This window comes from Odontomachus brunneus, unplaced genomic scaffold, assembly GCF_010583005.1.
Source record: "Odontomachus brunneus isolate Ranch 3 - 2012 unplaced genomic scaffold, Obru_v1 Obru_scaffold_003, whole genome shotgun sequence".
Taxonomy (NCBI): Eukaryota; Metazoa; Arthropoda; class Insecta; order Hymenoptera; family Formicidae; genus Odontomachus; species Odontomachus brunneus.
Window position 1 is genome coordinate 1,546,409 of NW_022639453.1, and position 24,771 is coordinate 1,571,179.

At 43.3% G+C, this 24,771-nt stretch overlaps 1 protein-coding gene across 14 annotated transcripts in view; it reads right to left on the bottom strand.

Annotated features, from left to right (window-relative positions):
* Positions 1-6: 6 nt before the first annotated feature.
* Positions 7-24,771, bottom strand: part of LOC116844541 (tropomodulin) — an 80,829-nt gene continuing 56,064 nt past the window's right edge. For 10 of the 14 annotated variants that reach the window (XM_032816265.1, XM_032816183.1, XM_032816275.1 and 7 more), the window contains 2 exons: positions 14,597-14,652; positions 7-755 (listed from right to left, as the gene is read on the bottom strand). In XM_032816265.1, coding sequence (XP_032672156.1) covers positions 14,618-14,652 — 35 coding nt within the window. In that variant the 3' untranslated portion in view covers positions 7-755; positions 14,597-14,617. Of the gene's footprint in view, positions 756-14,596; positions 14,674-23,054; positions 23,135-24,771 lie in introns of all 14 variants that reach the window. The other 4 variants (XM_032816213.1, XM_032816194.1, XM_032816204.1 and 1 more) reach the window with 3 other exon arrangements.

The window sequence follows — 24,771 nt, forward strand, 5'->3', positions numbered from 1 at the left end:
GCAATATATATATTACATCGTGACGCCGCGAGAAGCCGCACTGGAGTGTTGTTCGCGTGATACATAGATCTCTGGTGCGGCAATATATATATAAATAAATATATATATATATATATATTTATTTATTTATTTATATATTTAGATGTATACAAGCATTTGGAGAACAACAAAGACGAGAGACATCCATGTGTTAATTTGTCATGTGTTTTTTTCGCGAAGCTTTCCGCGGCTCTCCATCCGCGTCCGTCTCCTCCGCGCGCCGAAAAAGGCTCTCAAGGTGGCTCACCGAGTGTGATCAGGATCCTCGCAGAAGTTCAAGGAGCAAAGGGGTCCTGAGAGCCAAAAGGATGCGCAAGAGGCGAATTAAGGATCCTAGAGGATCCACGAGCGTCCACGGCGTCTCGGAGGACTCGGAGAGGATCCCGCGATCCGTGCGCGTGCAGAGATCCTCCTGTGCTCCGCAGGATCCAAGGATTCAACGATAACGCGTGTATGTGTGTGTGTGTGTGTGTGTGTGTGTGTGTGTGTGTATGTGTGTGTGTGTAGAATGTATGTGTTTGTATGCGTGTGTGCGGGAGCCGTCTGATGGCGGTGTGCTTGTTGAACTCGCGCGATCATCGGCGTCTCACCGTGTTATCGTCGTCGTCAGCGCCGTCATCTTCGTCGTTGTCGTTGCCATCGTCGCGGCGATCATCAGCGCATGGCCCAGCCAATGGTATAGTTGCGAGAGGCTCTTCCCATGCGACGCAGGCGATCTGCCGAAAGAAACATGCTCGAGGGAGCCGTTATGGTAGGAGGTGGGTTGGGGAGAAGAGGGCTTCTCGATATGAACGCGAGGATTCCCAAGGAACCTTCTTGTAAGAGTGAGAGAGAGAGAGAGAGAGAGAAGGGGAGGAGAGAGAAAAAGAGAGATAAAGACAGGCTCGTGAGACGACGGATCCGCGGCGTTCGCGGATACTCGGATCAATGATTCGCGATGATCGCGCCCGCGAGAACGAAATCCCGGAGGTAGACTTGGCTCGGGATTACTTGCATCTTCCAGGTGATTTTCGACGGCTGCGCTTATTTTCTTCCTCCTACTTCTTACGCTCATCAAACGTGTGATTGATAGTCGCTGTATTCAAGTCCGACAACAGCATAAGACCTGCGGAACTCGACCTAATTTCTGAAAAGTTCTTATTGAAACTAGTTATCTCTATATACTGTTTCTCAATCTACACTGCCAACACATTTATATGATTATAATTACAACGATTATTATAATGATTGAACATTAGTTTCGATAAGAACTTTTCAAAAATCAGGGAGAGTCCCGCAAGGCCTATGAAGTTTACAGCCCTGAGGCTGAGTGCTGCGACAGTCAGTCGCGAGGCTCGACAGCTGACTGACAAGGGAACATAGGCAACCCGAAAATTCAGAAAATTCTGAAACATTGTATGCAAGTAATGTAGTTCATCCGTAACGAAAAAACTATTTTTTGTTCCTGCTAAATTACGATTTAGGAGGGTGAAACCACCCCTTGAAAAAACATGACATTTTGATTTTTAGCGAATATTATCTAAAATACAAAATATATGAAAAAATGGTTTATGTAAAAGTTGTAAAGTATTTTATATTCTTTGCAACGAAGTATTCAGATTTTGCAAAAATTAAAACTTTTTGAACCCTTCTCTCTTCCCACTTATTACCTTTACAAATTTTTAAGTTCTTGTTAGGACAAAAGTAAAAAGCATCGAATACCAAATCCATCCATACATAACATTAGAAAATTATCACAATTAAGTTTTGGAGAAATCGAGACTAACATAGAGCTATAGGCGGCGCGCTATGGATAGGCGTTTTTAGGTCGAGCTACACTTGATAAATGCCTCTTGTATATATATTTTCTATCGCAATATGATAAGAACTTAATTTTAATGATATCATATGCAATGTATTACATGAAAGTAAACAGAGATTAATTTGCTTATATAATAACAGTAATATTTGCGTGTGCTTTACTTATATCGAGTACAGCTCAACTCAAATGCGCCTATAGCGCGCCGCTATAGCTCTATATCATCTCGATTTCTCCAAAATTTAATCACGATAATTTTCTAGTGTTATGTATGGGTGGATTTGGTATTCGATACTTTTGTCCTAACAAAAACATAAAAATTAGCAAAGGTAATGAGTGGAGACAGGGGAAAGTTTCAAAAAATTTTCATTTTTACAAAATCTGAAATCAAAATGTCATGTTTTTTCGAGGAGCGGTTTCACTTCCCTAAATCGTAATTTCGCAGGAACAAAAAATAGTTTTACGTTACGGATGAACTACTCGCACACAATTTACTCTACTTGCTTCAAAATTTTCTAAATTTTCGCCTATGTTTCCTTGTGAGAGGCAAGGCGAAGAAAATACATGGAATTTTATAGTACAACTTACTATAGTATAGAATTCCGTAGCCGAGAAATAAATCGACATTCTGCAGTAATTGACTATCCTTTTATTTTATAGACGCCATTCATATTTTAGGAACTGAAATGTGTGCAACTGAAAAATGTACTGTGTGTTTCTGGTGAGATTTTTTACGTCTCTTAGCAAGATAGTCTGTTCCTGTATTACTGGAAACATTGTCAAATTGAAAATAACGTATACGGAAAAAAAACTAATGTCTTCTACGTAAGCGTATACGTCGAAATCGCCTCAGAAGTGCATGTAATTCCGAACACCGGTTTATTTTTTCTCGCATGTTTCGCGAAATCGCATAGCAGAGATTCACTATGAAAAATTAAACGACTTTTTCTTACGTAATGTCGTGAATATAGTCACATTCGACCTGGCATCGATCTGCCGTTTTATTTAGACGTTACGACATTTACCGTGTCGTTTGATTGCACTATTAAGTACGTTCAAGGGCTTGCTACTTTCATCTTATTTCCCAACGCTGATAATATCGCTGAGTAAAGCGCGTTCAGCAGAGTGCGATGAAGAATAGCGCGAACAAAATGACGGAATTATTGATCGAGATGCTTGGATTCGTAGATTCTTGGACACGCGCGATACGTCGCTTCACGATCGGCTGGGTGTGCTGTGGCGAGATGACAATCGAATTTCGCCAAGTTTTCATACGCGAAACGCTCTCATATGTAAGCTACTCGCAGCTAATCATTCGCGAGGAATCTGCGAGTCAAATTTCACATTCGCGGATTGAAGAGAGAGTAGAGCAGAGTAGAGCAGAAGTTTATTTATATCTGATAAAATATAAATAACATATGAATTATATATGAGAATATATGTGTTTTCTTATTTAAAAAATATTTTATGTTTACATTTTGGGTTCCCCTGAAAAGGATTCTAAGTCGGTCGCCTTGCTTCCCGAAGAAATGAACTAAAATGTTCACGAAACGTCGGAATCAAACACAAGAAAGATTCGATGCAAACCCAAGAAACAAGGTATTGGTCAACACTGGTCAAAGACTAAAAATCATAATCCCTTGGTCTACAATATGCGGAATAAGCCTTAAGAATTGGCTGATTATTCTTTTAAGTCGATTATTATATGTAGACAAAGCCTTAAGGGGCGTCTACATTAGAAGTAAGCAGTAAGCAGTAAGAAGTAGGAAGTAAGAATAAGAAATTGACCAATCATAGTTGATTATTCTTCTTACATTCGACTGTGGTTGGTCAATTTCTTACTTTTGCTTCCTACTTCTTACTACTTACTTCCAATGTAGACGCCCCTTTAGAGTTACCTCTTAATAGTAAAGAGAGAAAAAGAAGGACCTGTGTTAGTAATTTTCGACGGGCCCGTGATCGACGAGTTACACTGGACACTCTGAAAGGTGTGCGAACGGACAAACGGAATGATAAACGAGCAGGATAACAAATAGAACGTATTAACGGGCGCGTAAAAATACGCGCGCGCGGTGGCTTCCTCGCGAGACTTTCGTCGCGAGACTGCTGTCGGCAGTTAAAGCTCTCGGAAAATAAGCATAAAAAGCCCTCGGATAATTTGCATCACGAGGATCCTTCGGATAGGAGTAATTCGCCGACGCCGCCGCTACTTCTCCCGGATTTCCTCCTGCTTTCTCTTTTTTTCTCCCCTCCCCCACCACTCTCCTCTGCCGTTACGTCTCGCGCTCGCCAGTCGTAAAGCAAAAGTAATTAACGCGTATACCACGTCAAACCATCGCAGCAACGATAAAACACTTTACGCGCCAGACGCTTGTATAAGTGTACTAGCCGGCCGCATTAATTCGCACGAAGGTATGTACGGTATATTACATCTCGCGCCGACGTCTGTGTGTGTGTGTATGTGAAGCTCCTCTCTCTCGCTCAGTGTTCCACGCACACACGTGCCACCGATGCGCGATTAGTAATCTCGCAGTCGCCGCCGTAAATGCAACGAATTTCGCGTTGACGTTAATTTCGCGTACCGTAGCGAAAAAAAGGGGAGGCGAAAAAGAGGCAAGAGAGCGGCAGAGGGGAGAAAAGGGGGGAAAAAAGGCGGGAAATTGTATAATTTCTAGCGCGATACGTTATCGCGTCTCGTTGCGTCTCGTCGCGGTGGTAATTACGCCGATATTACGGCGTGTTTATTAGCCACTCGATTACTCGCGCGCACAAAATTGCCAAGTTTGAATCTCCGCCCGACGTGTTTACAACGACGAGAACCTCCTTCTTTTTATCGGCGTCATTACACGCACTCGCCGATGAGAATTAATCCGCTTGTCACTTGGTATTTACGGTGATATTTTGTCGAAGACAGCGCAGAGCCGGTTTAAGTAAAAACGCGCGCGCGCGCTCCCTCTCTTTCTCTCTCGATAAATCTCGTCGACTCGCGAACAAAGTCGCGCGGGAATACTTTCGATAGAAATCAGATTTATTGGCGCCGGCGTGTTCCGCAATTTTTTGCCGATTAGGAACGCCTGCGTCTGCCATACGGAGATAAACGGTGCGCGACCGAGGAAAGTTCAGAAGGTCCGAGTCGGAAAGAACGCGAGAAACGGTGTTCCGCGCTACATTTATTCGCCGTCTCTTTTCGCGCGCGATCTGCGCGCAGTTTTCGCTCGCGACTTGCGTGACGTGAGTCGTGGATGTCTCGAGAGACGACGCGCGTCCTGCGATTGACACCGCGTGCGCGTCGGAAAAGAGCGCGAATCTGCCAGCGTTCCGTCGATCTCGAGAAACGTCAACGTCCCGCGAAAGCTGATTTATTTGTCTCCTATAGGGAAGAACATCGCCTTTTGGAGAATAAAAAAGAGATGAGAAAAAGCAGGAAATAAAGATATTTTATGTAAGGGAAGAAAAAGATAAAACACACGGAGAGAATTCTGTAGCAAAAATTACTGAAAAAATATCGCTGAGAAAAGGTATCTAAAAAATTAAAAAAAAATTTTGATCGGTGGTTACTAATAATATATTTACTTACATTTAAATTCTTTCATTCAACTAGGATAAACAAGTGCTTTTGTGAGAAGCTAAAGTTTATGTTTCTTCTTTGAAAAATATTTTATATTAGTACAAGTGAATGTGTTTTTTGTATTCACTGAACAAATATCATTTATCCGTTAGATATTTTTGCTCTCAGTGCGTAGAGTTTTTTAACCGGAAACTAGATCGATTTTGCAATAAATTAACTGTCCTCTCATTTCATATGTGTTATTTAAGCAGAAGTGTTGAGAGATTTACTGTTTCTAGCCAAGCTTATTGTATTCCTTAGCGAGATAAATCTTACTCCTAGTCTATTTTTCCCTGCACTACTGAAAACATAATATAAGAAAGAAAAAACGTAATATTCTCCCCGTGTATAAACAAGTGTGCAAACATAAAATGGAGTAAAACGAGATACAAAGGCCAGATCGGACGACGCGCGGGTCACTCGATAACGTCGTTGAGCGTTCGACAATATCCAACTCGAGATAGGAAAATGTAATGCGGTACACAACTTTGCCCGAGAAAGATGAGGAGAGGCGTGAGAGGAGAGGAAAAAGGGACAACTATCCGTACAAAAGGGACAAGATTACTTCACGAGTCATCCGGCGCGGGACATCCGCGACACGTAGATGCACGTCCGCGGCAACACGTGCGAGAATTCGACGGCGGCGTTGCCTCGTTACCTGCGTATCAGCGTCGCGAATGCGGATACAAGGGTCTGCGACGAGAGACGTTCTCTCGGGCGGTCCATCGTTGGCTCGGGTCGTTAATAAGCCCGGTATATTAGCCAGCTTTTGCCGGCGATGTCTACGACGACGCGTGTTAAGTTACCGAGCAAGCCGCGTTCTGCATTTAACGGGGAATTAATTACCGCGCGCGGGCAAGAGAACGAACGAGCGTGCACTCTCGCGAGGAGAAGAGCTGATAGAGGAGCGGAGGAAGAGAGGAGAGAAGGGTAGGAGGAGGCTGCTGAGGGAACGGCGGAAGTGCGGAGCGTGTAACCGAGTTCCTGCCGTTGTGCGCGATGAAAGCACGGCGAGCCGTTGTAATTCGTTATTAGCGGCGACGGCGGCGGCTTCTCGCCGAACGAAGCGCCCGTAATACGTTGCCGTAATTAGTTCAGCTGTCGGACAATACCCCGCACGGAGTTTACCCTGTCCGCGTGCTTGCAGCGATTCGCACGGTCGTTGCGCGGACGCGTGTTTTTTCGGCCGGCCAACTTTTCCACCGATTAACACAGCGAACGCATTGAGCGCGGTTAATCACGCCGTTAATCGACCTCAGTACGCGACAGAAAATCGGAATGTGGTTTGATTCGATGTCTTTTAGAAAGTGCTAGTCTTTGGATGCTTCGAGAGTGCTAGATCGATTTGGAGGATTCCTACGCGTAGTCCGGTTGGTTCAGCGAATCTATGCAGATCGTTGGGCAAAATTCGACGTCACAATTGAGCAGATTTGCTAAGCCAGCGAGTTGTTTTCCGTGCTTCGTAAGCTTCGATATGGTATTCTGAAAATTCGCGTATAGTTTGCGTAGGAGAAAAAGATGGAAATGAGGAGAGCAAGAAGAAGAAGGGCTCATTCTCTCGTAACTTTTGCGATTCTCCGCCAATTTCCATTCTCCGATTCCCCGCGCGAAATGCAACGACGTTTATCTGTGACGAATAAATTCAGAGGACGATCGAGAGATGCCAAACGGGACGGTTAAATTACTCCGCAAAAAAAAGAAAAAACGGATAACTCGGCGATCCCTCCTCGCCCCTCTGTCCGCCGCTACGTTGACAGTTTCTCTAAGAAACGACGTTGGAAAAAAAAAGAAAGAAAGAAAAGTAGGCGAGGGGGAAGAGAAAACTTGCCGAGCTCGCGCCGAGACAGCTCGCCGCCATCGAGCCTTTCACGCTCGACTGACGCGCGTCCCTAAATTTCATCTTCCCTCCACGAAAATCCCAAAGTACTTCCATCATACTTCCTTACTGTTTCTCTTGCTCTTCCTCTCCTTCTTTCCCGCGCCATTCCCCGCCCGCCCGCGGTACGATCGCAAAACATCGCTGCAACCTCTTTAGAAATGTCGACATCCTGTTTTCCCTTTTCTACCCTCCGATGTTTCCCATCCCTTATCCCCCCGGTCTGTTTATCTGTTCCAGGATAATTCGGATCCTCCGGTGGTATAGAACGAGCCACTTCATCAGAATTTAATGCTCCGTAAAACGAGGCTTCTCCCCCCGTCGCCCTGTCATCCACCCACCCACCTCCTTTTCAAATTCCTGTCTTCGTGTCTCTCCGCACTTTCCCAAAGTCGCGACTGAACCCGCTTTATCATTACCACCGCAGTTGCGCCGGCGTGATTTCGGGGCAACTCTCGTTCGAAGAAATTCACTCACGGGATGTGAATATAGCCGAGATAAGTGAAGCCGAGGAAAGCCTCGACCCGCCTGATAGAAGCCACATTCGATCGACCGACCTCTGCAGATGAGGCAGGGGTAGTTTTGCGAACTTGATGCATCGCCGTGCAAGTTTTTGACAGTCGTTATCGTCAGTCCACCCGGGGACCACTCCCCTTCTGTTTCCCGCGGTCATCGCGACGGAGGAACCGGCTGGCTTCACGCAATTTCACAAATCTACTCGAAACTGCGCTCGTGCAGAAGAGACACGCATAGCCGCGCGAGCGTGGAGTTATTACGCAATACGCGGAACCTCAGTATTGCAACGTGCATTTCAATAAGCATCTGAAACTATACCTCTGAAGGAACGGCGATCGTCGATATCCGAGATAGGGTGAAACACCCAATTATTGATCGACCTTAATCGTTGGTAGAGATCTGGTTATTCTTGCGACCAGAGACGGTTGTTCGTAGTTTTAGTCGCGAAGTACCCTCTTTTGAAATCCTACACTGACAAGAGAACGCTTGGAAATTCATTTGTGGGGTATAAAGTTTATTCCTGTGAAATAAGACTTATTTCTTTGAATACAAACTTTATATTCCGCAAATAAACTTTCAAGTATCATCTTCTCTTCCTCAGCGCAGGCAAGACATTTAACTGCAATGTGGCGATCACAAAAAAACCAAGTTTTTTCGACGGAAAAAGAGTATCGGCGACTAAGGAGATATCAATAATTGGAATGTTTTACCCTATATATATATATATTCTAACTTTTCCTTTTTACCGCTAATTCGATTTTCCCCTGATAGAACGTTCTGTGGAGGTATTCTTATGTCGGTTTGTCGCGAATAACTCGCGCACGATTCGTTCGACATAGCGACTTTGTTTGGCAAAATTGGCAAACGGGCGCTGGAACAATAAAAAGCAACACGGTGGGTCGCGGGAAGGAGGGACAGTGTGATGGCTCAAAAGGTAGAAAGGATCAAATGGAAGAATAGCGACTGGCAATAGAAATTTCGCACAATCTATACGGTAATTGAAGCTTCCATTATTTTTCCGGCAGACAGTTTGCGTACGTACTATTGACCGGGCTTTTTTCAGCGATTCTCTTTGTTTTTCTCTCTCCCTTTCTCTCTCTACTTACTTTATACTTTTATACATATACCATGCTCCTATTACTGTACACCTAAAAAGATTTCATCTCAAGGCAACAAATCATTCCATCTATACCTATCTATTTGTCTATCTATTTATATCTATCTATCTACCTCTATCTCTCTCCCTCTCTCTTCGCCGTATAAATATTTTTTCTCGTTCTTTTCGTCGATATTTTCGAAACCGTGTGTCCAGGATAACTCGGCCTTTGCTGTCGCGAAAGAAAAATCAATAGGACATACAAGCGCGTGAGCGAAATTGAAAAATCCATGGCGACGAGCGTTTCGCAATTTTCGCTAATAACACCGGGCCGGGACGTTCCTGTTTTCAGACTAGCGCGGCCAGAAATGGAAAACTATCGATACGTTCGATTTCGTATCTCGTACTCGTGTTTCTTTTCGTTTTCCTCCATTTAATTCCGTGTCTCGCCATATGCAGCACCACGCCGGCTGAGTCTCCGGCGGGACGCCTCTCTCCTCTCCTCTCTTTCTCTCTCTCTCTCTCTCTCTCTCTCTCTCTCTCTCTCTCTCTCTCTGTTATTTAATCACATTAAATTAGTCCAACCTCTGAACATCATCGGCAAGAGTACCGATACTCCATGCTTTTACGTTGGTGCAGTAACCCTAAGAACACCACACTTTTTTCAAGGCCCGATTTCACTATACTGAGTATAGCGCACCCACACGACTACTTCGAACTATCAATATTTCCTTCAAGACTAGATATTTTTTAACATACTTTCTTTTTAATTTGAACGTCAAAGTGTCAGAAATGTGTCGTAAATTATGATTGAAGTTTTATAAAGAAAGTTAATTTTGCAAAAAGGTCGAATAGAAGTTTCCTTAAGCACGAAAAGGCTATTTGAAAATTTACAGTTTTTTTCGTAACGTCGAATTGCATAAAACCAATATTACCATTTGTAGAAGATCAAGGATGTAACTTTCCAGAGAGAAATGTGAAGCAATGATTACAAATGAAGATACGTTGTCTCTCGACATGAAGAATTTTAACGTGAAGGCTGATTACGGCGGTAATCTCCTGCATCTGCTGAACAGCAGATGGGACGACTGTGCGACACGGGCAGCTGTAGAGGGAAAACAGAAGTTCTTTTTTCCCTCCTCCGACCCCTTATCCTTCATTATATAGAAGCGGCGGGCAATGGCATGGGCGTGGTGCGCCCAAACGTGGTGTTCTAGGGTTAATTGCCGCCGACACGGCGCCTACGCGCGCTAATCGTGCGTAATGCCGCCGGTTAACACATTGTTGTTAACGCACATTCCGCATTCGCAGTGATTCAACAATTTAATATACAGGTGTGTGCAGAGATAGTGATCGCATGCTGACTACACATGTGTATGCATTACACTCCTACTCTCACTGTGGGGGTGCGATTGCGCTACGGTGCTTGTGTGTGCCTCGGGGAAATGCGTATCGAGTGCAGCGCGAATCAAACACATTGGGATCCGACACGAGAGGGACATACCGACGAAATTTTCATCGGTAACGCGTTCTCCGAAATAGTTCCGCGAGCGCGGAACTAAAAAAAAATGTTTGAAAAAGATGGAAAACCGGACGACCCAAAAGCGTCGTTCGTCCGAAGTTTCTTACGCAATTCGAAAAATAGCAAAAACCCCAGAAGTGTGGTCGCGGAGTTTCTCTCTCGAGTTTCAAGAAATTCCACGGCGTACTCAGGGCGCAAAGGGTTGAAAGGGGATCGACCGGTTCTTCGAAGTTCCTGCGTTGCCTCGAACGCGAAGTAAACGCGCGACGGTATCGATATCGAGGCGGAACTACTACCCTCGGTGGCGCTGCGTGAAGCACAACTTCTGAACTGCGAGCCGCTGTTTAGGTCGAAAGCGCGGCGGCAGAGTGATTCCGGGGCCAGGAACACGCGGCCGCGCGCTAATCGCGGCGTACCGAGGTGAGGTTGAAAAAAGTCACGGTGCCGGGAGCGCTAAGCGTGCCATTAGATCGGATAACATGTGGCCCTCGGCGCGATACAAGCTTGCATGCGCTTAACTGCACCTGCGGCGCAATCGCGCGAGATCGACCTGCTCGCCTACCTGTGCTCGCCTCCTACCTGCCGACCGACCGACGCGGCGCGGCTGCACGCACGCCGATAAAAAGCTCTCGGGCCTCGCGAAATATGTATCAGCGCTTACACCCGGGAGATATTTCGGTCGTTATCGGGCGAAAGAGTTACAGCGGCAAGAGCTGCCGGTGTAATTCACGCGGCGAGGCCGCATTCGACCCGCCCCAGCAGTGTTGCAGCAGTGTGCCCGTTCTTATGGACAAAAATCGCTATTTGTAATTTATTCACGATATCAATCTTACATACATTATATACGGAAAACAATGTTTTCCTTACGGTCACTGGCTAAATTTGGAATAATCAAGACAGTGGAGGGAGTATATCGATTGTGGTAAAAGTGATACAATAATTTACTGTAAAGCATACACGGAAAAATTTGCTGCAGCAGCAAACTAATTTGCTATATATGGACAGTTAAACATAATTCGCTGCGTTAGCTACTTTTTCTTTGCTGCAGGAACCTATTTCTTTGGTATAATAACAAGAAAATCTGCTCGTACAGCAAGAAAAATGGCTAACACAGCAAATTTGCTACAGATGGACAACTAAATATAATTTACTACTTTAGCTACTTTTTTTGTTGCAGGAGCAGATTTTCTTGTTATCCTAGCAAGGAAATTGGTTGCAGCAAAGAAAAAGTAGTTAACACAGTGAATTATATTTAGTTGTCCATATCTTTTTCCGTGCATGAACCTTTAATATAGGTGCGATTTTATTCACATGATAGTCGTTCTTTTGATTTCCTCTAATTTCTGAAACTGTCAGGTCGATATTTGATAACAAATTTGTGCTTTTATCATATTTCAGACACTTTTGGTTGGCAAGAAGAAAACTTCTATGTTACATTTCATGAAACGACTTTTCTCCATGAAAACAGGCTCTTTGCAACACTGTGCGCTCGCTCGATACGCCGACTCGCGATTCACGAATCCGCATCGATACATCGGAAGCAGACCAGAGCGCGTCCGATACCCCCCAGCTGGAACTTTTCTCTCTTCCCCTAGCGAGAAATTTATCAAAGACCCCGTTGTCGCTGCGACCGATATCGTCGCTTCCGCAGCGAAGTAACGAAGTTCGCGAAGGTAAAGACACACAGAGAAATTTCACGTGCGTTCGCAATAACGTCCCGACGAGAATGACTTACCCGCAACTGATTGAGTTTAATTACTGATTTGTCGATTTTATTGCGGCAAAAGTAAATTCTAATCGATTAATGCCCGACGTTGGTCAAAAAACGAATCGAAAGTCGCTTCGCGACAAACTCCAGTCACGCTGAGGGAAAAATATCTAAAAAATGGAAAATATTTATTCGGTGGGCAATAAAAATGTATAATTAAACTTGTTTTTGATTCCCCGAGTTATGGCTTTCGTGCTTCATTTAAATTAAATTACTCATTTTTTCTCTAATTATAATATATAATACGGCTCTACATGCGGTTGTATCTTGTAAAACGTACCAAAGGGAACTTTTTTGCCGTGAAAATTAAAACATATATTTATTTATTTATTTATTTATTTATTTAAACTAATATACATACTTGCATATCGAGAAAAAAATTGTTTGAAATAAAAAAAACTGTACATTTTCTAAAGAGCATAGTTCTTCATGAAGACAATTGTCTGTTCGATTTGAGTAAAATAATTTTGACTCGTGCAAACTTATGTTATCGATACCCAACGAGTAAATGTCTCTGTATTTTTTTAGACACCGTTCCTCTTGGTGCAGGCAATTTTGTGTACGCACACGCACGCGCGCGATGGTAATTAATTCGGCGGCGCAGCCCACGCGTCAGCCACGGCATATATATATATATATATCTCTCTCTCTCTCCCTCTCCCGTCCGCTTTGCCGTCCCGAAATTGTACTGGCGTCCAATTTCGAGAATCGTGCATCGCGCGCCGCCATGTAATCGAGCCACCGCGGCGGCGTAAGGAGAGAATACGCGAGAGAGCACACGTATATCGCACAAATATATGTGCCGGGCTTGCGGCACAGACGACGCGCTCGCGCGACACGGAGAAACGACGGCGAATATGTACAAGCGTCGCGCGAGGGATGTAAAACGGCGGGGTGAAGGAGAGAAAGGGGGGAGAGAGGGGGAACGGCGAGCAAACGAGAAACGGAGAAATGCGATTAAGCGACAGTCAGCGGGTACATTGCGTGTCCCGATCTCCGGCGATGTGCGCGATTGCCACGCGCGCGGCTCTCCCTCCCCCTCTGCGCTTTATCAACGACAATGTTCTCCCCGCCCCCGCGTCGTCCCCCTTCGGTCGTCGATCCACTGCAAATTGCACTCTCGGAATTAGCGACGCACGGTTATCTCGGCACCGCGTTGCAGGCGGCGGTCAGTCGCGCGATTCGCGCTCGCGGAAATCAGTCGATCGAGAATCTACTGTCGCCGCGACGATTCGCGAATTACTCGTTACTTTCATCGACTCATGATCCTCATGACTCTTTTGGCCTACACATAAAAAAAAAATAGAAAATAATAAGATATAAGAAAAGAGGAAAAAATATGACACGAGGAAAAAAGAAAATAAAAATAAAATTGCAATAGACAGAGAAAAAGAAAAAAGGGAAAAATTTATTAGAGTAAAACTTGAGCAAAAATTCGAATCAACACGGAGAAAAATAATTTGCTCGCCCAGCAAATTTTCTGCTGGTCTAGAAAAATCTTTTCGTTATTATATGGACAGCAAAAAGATTTGCTAAGAGTACTAATCGCTATTTGTTGGATATAATTTGCTGAATCTACAAGTTATTTTGCTATAAGAACCATGATGGATTTATATAAGCAGTTTACTCCGATAACAAATAAATTTGCTAAGAATACATTATTTTATATCAATAACAAATTAACGTGATTCTTAGGACAAATACATTCAACAAATTTTTTTATCCTACGCAACGAAACTACTTCTGCTCTGATAACGAATAATTTGTAAAATTAGTTACGTCAAATAAATTTTTTTGATATCACTACGAATATGCAGCAGCAACGACAATTTTGCTAAAATAGCAAAATTACTTTTCTCCATGAAGCATCTCGCAGCTATAATCAGTTAAATTCACCACTAAAAAAGTCACTTAACTCGCGTTTCCCGTATCCGCGAGCATTCGCAATTGTTGAAATGTTCGTCGATTATATCTCGCTGCGGGTGCAACCGATCGAGCACCGGAGTACTCGTAAACGGGGAACACTATCGGAGATTTGCGGGTATAATTGTCGTTATATCGCAGCGCGCCCAACGAGCGGAGAATCAAGCACCGGCCGTGCGCCATTTCTCGTTCCGTCATCGCCGTTCCACTTTCAATCGCGTCTCCTCACGGAGAGACGCGACGATCCCTCTTGGCAATCGCGCGAATGGGATAAGTGGGTTAAAGCCTCTAAAGCGTGACATAGGCACCGTCGGTGAGATCGGCCGATGTGTGCGAGTGCCTTGCGAGCGATATTTATACGATAATACATATATGTATGTGTAATGTGCGTGGACGTGCGTGTATATATACATATATGTAGTGTATATATATATATGTACAAATAAAATACCTAGGCGAACGCCACTTCGCGTTAAGATGTCGCCACCCCGAGCCGGGACTGCCGTACTGCAACAGACACCCGAAACACTGTCATCATATGCGTTTAGCAACAGAAAGAGAAGAAGGCTCTTTACCGATTCGGTGATGCATGCCGGTAAAGAGAGCGTTGCGAGAAAACAGAAACGCTCACACGATTCAAACAACACGCCCGATCTGTCGAGCGCGAGAAGTGCACCGTTCTGTGCGAATTTCGCACGAAGCCGCGGCTTTGCCTTTTCGTGCGCTCGGGGGAGGGAAAGGGAAAATCGTCCGTCCCTCAGATACCGAGCGCGAAATTATCTCGGCGATTTTTCGCGAGTATTTCCCGCGAGTGTTTTTCACGAGAGTCATTACGGCGGCGCTGGCCGTTCTCTTCCGCGCGGAAGTTATCCTAACTGTAAATTGCCGGACGATCGTTCGCCCGCTTTTCCGCAACGAGAGAACAGGAACGAGAAGGGAGGAGGGAGAAGACAAAAAGAGAGTCTCGCAATCTTCGCGAGATACGATCGTCGGACAATTTTCAGTTGATCCGCGGCGACGAGTGGCGGCGAGCGCGCGCAGGCGATCGATCGCTTGTCGTTGGCGAGCAGAAAGCACATTACACGATTAAAAGGACGTACTGCGAAACGCGCGGCCACGTTGCAATCGCGTAATCCGCCTCGTAAAATAGTAATCCCGGCCGCGTGGCGAGAATAGCGCGAGAGCGAGCGAGCGAGCCGGAGACGTAAAACATCCTCGCGGATCACTGAGCGCGCGTCGCTTTTTAATTGTCTTTCGTTCTCGCGCCGGTTTCGCCAAATTGTTTCGCCCTATCGAGCGCACCGGCAGATTCCATCGGCGCCGGCCGGCGCCGCAATTTTCTTTTTACGTCGCTCGCGATTAAACCAGCGTCGATTTTATCAGTCGCGGCCGTTATCAAATCGGAAATTCGATTCGGACTCTAAAAAAGATGTATACATATTTTTTTTAGTTTGAATTGAATTTCCGGCTTGATAATTTATTTCATCAAAATATATTGGAATTTTGAAAGAGCGAGAGAGAAAATTTCGACACACACACACACGTGTGTGTGTGTGTGTGTGTGTGTGTGTGTGTGTGTGTGTGTGTGTGTGTGTGTGTGTGTGTGTGTGTGTGTGTGTGTGTGTGTGTGTGTGTGTGTGTGTGTGTGTGCAGGGTGTCTCAGACCTCCATGATGACCTTTTGTCAGAACATAGAACGGATTGAATATGGTAGATGAGCTGCAGTGGCGCCGTCTACTGTTGTATACATTAAGTCAAACTGAACAAAAAAGTCTTATACCATTTTGTAAATGGCCACATAGATTTTTAGATATTAATTAAAGAAAATTTGTGCATTATGGTACACAATCATATATGTAACAATTTTCTTTAACATATACATAAACACATAGATAGTTCCTTTAATTATTAATTAAAGGAGATTATTGTACGATTTTACGTGATAATGCACTCATCTTCTTTAATTAATAATTAAAAATCTATGTGATTATTTGCAAAATAGTAGAGGATTTTTTTGTTCAATTTGACCTAAAGTATAAGTACACGACGGCAGTCGTCGCTACTATAACTCATTTATCATATTCTGCATGATCATTCACAAATTTTCTACAATTAATATCTCGATAATTATTGCGAATACCTAAAAACGGTACAGGACTCACCGCAGCCTGTTCTACGTTCCCACAAAATACCCGGAGGAGAGTGTGAGACACCCTGTATATATATGCATGTATATGTATGTATGTATGGATATATACACATAGAAATTTTTTCTTTCGTTACTTTCAAATTCCGTTATTTTGCGATAATCGCGAAGAGAAGGAACCTTTTATTTAACACGTTATGTGGTGAGAGAATATGTCTTTTTTATATAAATTCTTTTCAATATTTTATTATATTTCTAATGAGAACTGACTGTCAATAAATTTCGTCAGAAACTTAGTAAAGCTTTTAATAGTGTATTTCAGTCTCTACAATAGGTCTATTCTTTTTAGCTGAACTGTCTAACCTGGTGCACACTGATGCAATAAATTAGAGCGATACAAATATATCTCTCTCTGATTCATAGACAGTTCAGGAAATTCAACTAAAAAAGACAGATCTATTCTATCTTAAAGTGAATCAGTGAATAAACACTGATATCAGTTGAGTATAGCACTGAGTACTTTCGGTGCTATACTTATAACTGCAATTAGTGTATATTCAGTGTTTTCAGTGATGTTTGACTGATTCATTTTAAGAGAGTTTGTCGAACCACAAAATCTTGTGTAGCGATTCTTGCTAAAAATTCCTCTCCGTGGGACGTTCATTAAGACATGTGCGATTCGATCCAGAGCACGCGCGAAACGACACGACGATGGTAACGGGTCAAAAAAGGCATCGCATTTCGGCGTTTCCAGTGTATTCCTCTGTGCACTTCTCGCGCTCGCATTTCGGCCGAGCGATGCGGCATGCCTCGAAATGCAATATGCATCAGTCTTTCGCGAGACGCTCCCGCGACCGACGTTACAAGTAGTCACGAGCCCTCTTGCATTACACAACACACACACACACACACATACATACACGGTATACGGTACGATCTTCCGCGTTTTCCCCTGCGCGAGTATCGCGCGAGGCAGGAAATTTCCATGGCTCAACCCCTCGTCCGGCGAATTATTTTCGCGGCTGGTGATCCGCCAACTCGTAATCATTTCCGCGTGTGTGTGTGTGTGTGTGTTCAGCTGACGCGCAAATTTAAAGACCGTGCAATTCATCGATAAAATAAAGCGCAATCGTCGTCGTTGTCGTCGCCTCCATCTGGTTCTATTAAATTCTTTCTCGCTATGTGCGAACTGTTACAGACGGGGACGACAAAGAAGACGACTCGAGGCGCAGTCGCGTCCAAAGGATTTAATATGCGTTAGGAACGTAACGTAGCGGCGGACTCGCGAGGAGCGGCTCTATAGCGAGTCGTAAATTCTACGTCGCCGGTTAGTGGGAAATCTCCATGAGACTGGCAAAGACAGACACAACGGCGCGCGCCGCTTGTTAGTCATCAGACAGATGCGGGAATCATTAATCTAACGCACGTGTTCGCCAAGTGTGCACGAACGAGTGAGCGAGCGAGTGAGTGAGTGAGCGAGCGAGTGAGCGAGCAGTTTCGCGTTCTCGAGGATGTAATTTTAGCGTGCGTCGCGCGCGCGACGGAGAAAAATCGCGCGAGCGACGAAAAACCGCGACGAGGCGAGAAATCTCTCGCGGGAGAAAAAGACGAGAGGCAAAACTCGCTCCGTCGTTCTCGACAACGCAAACATCCACAAGTCTACCGAGCTTTTATCGGCTAAACAGCATCGACAAACGCTCGCGATTTCGTTGACACGCAGCATTGTGTGACAGCCGCGGCAGCCACTTCGCACGATTTCAATCTGAGTGATTCGCGCGGGGCTGCACGCAGAAGAAAGTGAATGTAAGTAATTTTCAAATATGCGCACGGAGAAAAATAATTTGCTGGCCCAGCAAATTTTCTGCTGGTCTAGCAAAATCTCTTCGTTATTGTATGGACAGCAAAAAGATTTGTTAAGAGTACTAATCACTATTTGCTGGATATAATTTGCAGAATCTACAAATTATTACGCTGTAAGAACCATGATGGATTTATATAAGCAGTTGCAGTTTTGCTCCGATAGCAAATAAATTTGCTAAGGATACATTATTTTGTATCAATAGCAAATTAGCGTGATTCTTAGAACAAATACGCTCAACAAATTTTTTTCTATCCTGGCAACGAAACTACTTCTGCTCTGATAACGGATAATTTGTAAAATTAGTTACGTCAACTAAATCTTTTTGATGTCACTACGAATATGCAGTGGCAACGACGATTTTACTAAAAGAATAAAATTATTTTCTCCATGTATGTTGCTCGTTTCAAAATCAAAATAACACAGGGCCTATAAGAGCCAAGCATACACGGAAAAAAGATTTGCTAATATATGGACAACTAAAATATTAATATATATATATATATATATATATATATATATATATTATATATGTATATTTTATATATATATATATATATATTTAATTATTATATTTATATATATATATATTTTTTTTTAATATAAAATACTAATATAAAATATTAATATATATATTAGCAAATCTTTTAGCTATCACAATTACATAACTTTTACTATGAAAGCAAGAAAATTTATTCCTGCAGTTAATATTTTTAGTTGTCCATATATTAGCAAATCTCTTTTTTCCGTGTAGGAAGAAAATATGCAAAAATTTATGAAAAATTGCCTTCAATATAGGGGCAATTAATTATATTGTAAACGTTTCGGCTCACGATTTGAATTATCTTCAGTACATCCTACATCGTAAATATGTACTGTTATTTTGATTTTTCATCTTAGAGCCTTTTTATTTATTTTTTTGTTTGTTTCAAGTCTCTGCATATCCGCAAATCTGTTATATTTAGAGAAAAAATATCCAAAAGTTAGTAAACGCTCATTTGATGGGTACTAACGGCGTATTTACTTAAATCTAGATCCTCTTACTTCAGTAGAATAAATAACTGTTCTCATGAAAAGATTTTCTTAAGGTTGCAAAAATGCAAATTTTCCGATTTGAAAAAATATTTTGTGTATTTGAAGATAAAAATATACGCTGTTAGCAGTCACCGAGTAAATATTTAATTGCGTGAATTAATTTGCGTGTCGTCCGACGTGATGTGAAATATGAACGAAATTCATAGGATCGTTTTCAAAGCGATCCCTCGATTCGGTGCGAGCGACGACGAACGAGCAGCGGTTATTATCGGCTGCGAAAAATCAGTCGGCCAGACGAGAATGCGTAATTCCCTCTAATGGCGGGACGTGACAAATCACTAGCGCGGGGCGAAATAAATACACGATTTACTTTCACATGAAATCCGACGTGATGCGATCTTCAAAGATATGAGTTACGAGAGAGAGACTCTCCTCCCCTCGCTCCCATAAATCCCGAGCGCGATATAACCCGATCCACCCGACCGCCTGCCACCGACAATTAACATTTTACGGGTGCGCAAACGCTGCGTGGGATATTATTTTAAAAGGCCGCGCGATCCGCGAATAAATATTAGCAATTTCGCGCCGGCTGCGCGAACGTTCGCGGGCTCATTAACGCGGCTCGCGTCGTTAATCCGGCCGATAAAAGAGCGGATTGTTCCCCACCGCGGCCCCGGCGATTTGCATTCGAAAAATAACGGCCAACCGCCGATAACTCACGGCGTTTTGTCGTCGTTATGCGACACTCCGCGCCGATCTCTGCATTAGCAGGTCGTAAAATTTCGCGGGAAGCGACAGCCCCGATGGGATAATGTGTGCCGACCACTTCACGCGAGTGGCCGTCTACGACAAACGTCCCGGAAATCGGCCACGAGGAGAAAACGGATTCACGAGACGCATCCGGGGTCGCCAAAGACGCACGAAAATTCGAAAGTATGAAGCCTCCAGAATCCCGCGCGGACCGCTGGATTTCCGGGGGATTGCGCGCGATTAATGGCGCGACGAATTTGCGGGAACGGCGCGGGATTTGAGAGTCTCGGGATTCCAGGATAAAAAGGATTCGATTCGACGGAACGACTGACCGTGGACCGAGGTTCCGGAAACTCGAGGATCCCGACGCGAATTCCAACGCACAGTAGGGACAAATGAAAAGGAAGGAGGGCCGATTTTGACCTAAAAAGCGTCACGTAAATTGTACGTGTAATTTTACGTTTTTCTGGCGGTCGCTGAATACGATGGTAGCATTTTTATCCGCTTAATCCCGTGAGAAAATAGTCAAAATCTGTCTCAAAGAGAATAAGTCACTTGTAACTCAGTTAGTGATGATTTTGTCCTTATTATTTAATCACTTGCATTATTATTCATTTTTGTAACTTTTTTCAACTAAGGAAATACTTCAGAAATGCTACATCTAATAATAGCAAAATCAATATGATATAAAAATTGAAAAATATTAATTTCTCATTCAAAATATCTTAAATCTCATCAGATGTGCACTCGCATACATCGTGCAGTTTTAAGGATGTTAAAATGTCTAATTGAACTTCTACATTTCTATGAATCTTTTAAGTGCTTTACTGTTCAAAAATTGCTACAGATCACGATTCTTAACTAACCGAATTTTCACTTGTGGCCAACGTGCGCATCGTGAGGTGAAAGTACCAATTCTCAAGCACGCAATACTAGACATTTCACCTAAATTACGTGAAGAGGAAGTAGAAAAAGAAATATTAAAAAGAAAAAAGAGGGGAAGAGAGTCCGTTTCTGTCGGAGAGAAAGAGAGGCACCGTCGGGTCGTGTCAGTCGGATTTTCTCGCCGCGGGACGAACGAGTTGTAATAGCGAGCGAGCTGGTGCTCGAGGAGTAAAAAAGATGCGCCCGCTCGTGCGAATAGCGGTCTGAAACGTGCGATTCATTCGGTGTAAGACGTCAGTCAGGTTCGGTTGCGGCAGCGCCGGGCGTATGTTAAGCTGTCTTCGTGCTGACGGTTAACGTCGGCAGGACGTCACGCGAGCCCGAACAAAGCTCCCGGAGCTTTCTCCCCGCTCTTGTGGAAATTAACGCGTCACGACTTCATCAGATTTGATAGGATGCATCTAAACCTCATCGCGCCACGCCGCGCCACGCCGCGCCACGCCGCGCCACGCCGCGCCATGCCACGCCGCGCCATGCCGCGCCGCGCCGCCTGTCGAGGGTGGTTCTCGATGGGGTGGTGGGTTCTGGGTATTGCGTACGTCGCGAAATGCTCGCGATGTGCTCGGGAGAGTCACGCGATTCCGCGCGACGTCGCGATTCGTTAGCTGCACGCTGACTGCTGTCCTGATCACCATCGACTGCGCAGAAGCGCTTAAGCCTTTCAAGCACAGAGCCCTCAAGATTCGGATTCTACTAAATATTCATGTCACACATCCAGAATGACAAGCCAAGAGATCATTCCGCTTGGAATTCATTTTTCTTTCCTATTTTCCTATTTTTACAGAATAAACGCGCAAACTGAAGCGAATGCTATGAATAATAGCATTTTTTATATGAATAATATAAAAAACCGATAGAGTGCATCACTATGCACTAGACTGAGTGGTGGTTTCGTTATGAGATCGCTGTGCTTGAATGATTTAGTTCTAATAGGTCTCTCACGGTGAAAGCACTTTGCTCGAAAGGATTAAGATGATTGAATCACAAGAACGAGGACCTCATTCAGATTTGAGTCCTTGTGTCATATACACGGAAAAAATATGTAGTATAAAAGTTACGTCAAAATATTGAATTTCTTTTTACAGCGTCTTTTGTAAACCTGGGCTGTATACTGAAATTGTAACAATTTTAACTAATAATAAATTTGATGAATTTATCTGATACAAAAAAAACATTTTGCAATAAAAAGTCAAACGATAATTTGAAACAAATATGTAATAATTTCGTTTTGTTTCACGTAACAATTTCAAATATATAGTAATTCGGCTCCCTCTGTACGTTCAAAATTATAAAAATTCTGTTGTAATGTTTGCTGCAATATTTTCTCCGTGTACGAACGAATATTCGAATCGATTTGAGCGAATTCGCTCCAATGCCAGTGGAGTGCATCGAATTCACTTTTCAATTTCGAGCGAAAAAGTTCACTCGGCGATTTAGAGTGGAGAATTTTCACTTTAGTGAGCGAAAAGTTTCTCGAATTCAATTGATTCGACTGTCGCTATATTTTTCCGAGTGGAATTCCGCTCCGAGAGATCTAGAAAGAGTACTTTATACGTAACTTAATATAAGGCACGGTGGTCTCACATGTGAGAGCGTCGCGGCACTCAACGTGTTGAACGGGATTTAACACTGGACTCGACGTGCGCGACGAGATCGACGGATCTCGTCGCGAGATCGATCGTATACATACGCCGCGATTACGTCCCGGAAGAATGGATGGTTCACGTTGCATTTACACGCAAATTGCGCGCGTGACTCCCCCAAATAAAGCGGCCGGGGAGGATAAGTCGGACCCGTCGAATTTATTCCGCGAGTCCTACACGCGGATATACGTGGACTCCCTGCGAATTTATATGGAAATGCAAGAGCGCCCCGCTGCTCTCGGTCGTCTCCGCGAAGAGTTTTTTATCCTAAACGAACTCGACTCCGCTTCCCAACGATTCCATTCCCGATCGCTGTTTGAACACACTCTCAAGCTCACACACTCTCTTTTTCTCGCGAGCGCGGCAATTTGTCGTGGCGAAAGCCGTGTTAGTGAAGCTGTAAAAATAGCGTCGGCGGTTAAGTTCTCTCTCTCCCTCTCTCCCCCATTCGCGAGGAGGAGAAGGAGGAGGAGGAGGGCAAAGACGCAGCCTGCACTCTTTGCTGACGGTCTACCACACAGCGGGGTAGCTACCTTTCATTGGATCAAGGCAGGTTTCCTGTGGTTCATGTTAAAGAATCGGAACTGTAGCCGCAGCGTTAGATCTTTCCGTACTGTTGGGAAAGAATAGGTGCCGTAAGTACATATCGCAGCTTTCGACTCGCGCAGTCTGTCGTCGTGTGGTGGTGAGTGTTCGCGACAGAGGACGGCTCTCGCCGGCGGTGGCGATCCTTGACTGGCGAGACCAACTGCTGATCGCCGACTTGCGGCTTTTAGTCGACCGGATTTCAATCTTTTGCACTCTTTTCCTTTTTCCAACCGATCCACGCAAAAATCTGGTCGTTTTCGGACGATGTCGTACAGCTTGCATGAATCTCGATATTTTAGTATCAAAATGGTACAAGGATATTAATCTGTTATTTACTCGACAAAATGTAGCATTATTAAATATAAAGTATAATATTATTGAGAATATATAAGCAATCGTATTAATAATCCCATTATATATATATATATATATATATATATATATATATATATATATATATATATATATATATATATATATATATATATATATATATATATATATATATATATATATATATATATATATATATATATATATATATATATATATATATATATATATATATATATATATATATATATATATATATATATATATATATATATATATATATATATATATATATATATATATATATATCCAAGTATAACATTATTAATGTTGTCGTATGAAAAATGAACAGACAGGATGGGCTGGAACGAGATGTGACGTCAAGTTAGACTTGACATGGGAATGCAAAGGGTTGAAGTCAGCCTTTAGTCATATTGATTTTCATTTCCTCGTTCGTGTTGAACACACATCAGAAAATTGCAGCATATCTATCGATAAACTCGCCTCTATCGGTCTCGCAAGTCGAGGTGAGCCGTTGCGACTCGACATCGCAATTGACACCGCCTGTCAAAGGGGACGCGTGACAAACACCTACACGTAGAGCATATAAAAAAAAACAGAACGAAACACGATGTAAAGAGCCTGGCGACTCTTTGGGTTCTGCCTGTCTGTAAAATAGTTCTGATAAGGTACGCTTAAGGGCTAAGAGTCACACCCTTTAGTCATCCGTACGTCGCATATACTATGTAGTAATATTCAAGTGTTAGAACTGTGCAGGGGAAATTGCAGGAGAAACAGAACAGAAAATCTAACAGAACAGAGTGAAAAGGCAATGCGAATGATGCAAAATCAAATCGTGCGACGGGTTCACGAGAGATTCAGGTGTTGCATTAGTCACGACGTGTTTAATTGCGCGATCCTGTTTCAAGAGCCGCGACGAACAAGATCCGTGGCATTCTCTCAGGCTCTTATTCAGAACTTTCTTTTACCGATAAAAGCCTCTGAACGTGACCTGTGCTGGGATTCTGTAACTCGTTATTGAAGTTAACGATAGTTTCGTTATCATTGCGCAGCTTTTCTATGGTATACAAAAGTTGCGCAACGATAACGAAACTGTCGTTAACTCCAATAACGAGTTACAGAATAGGGCTACTGGACTGATTTTCCAATCGATAGTTCAAACATAGATTCAAGTTTAAATTCTGTTTGAACACATAAAACACTTTGATAGAATAGAATTTAAACGTGAATCTAAATTTAAACTGCTGTTGAAAAATCGGCCTTTATATATATATATATATATATATATATATATATATATATATATAT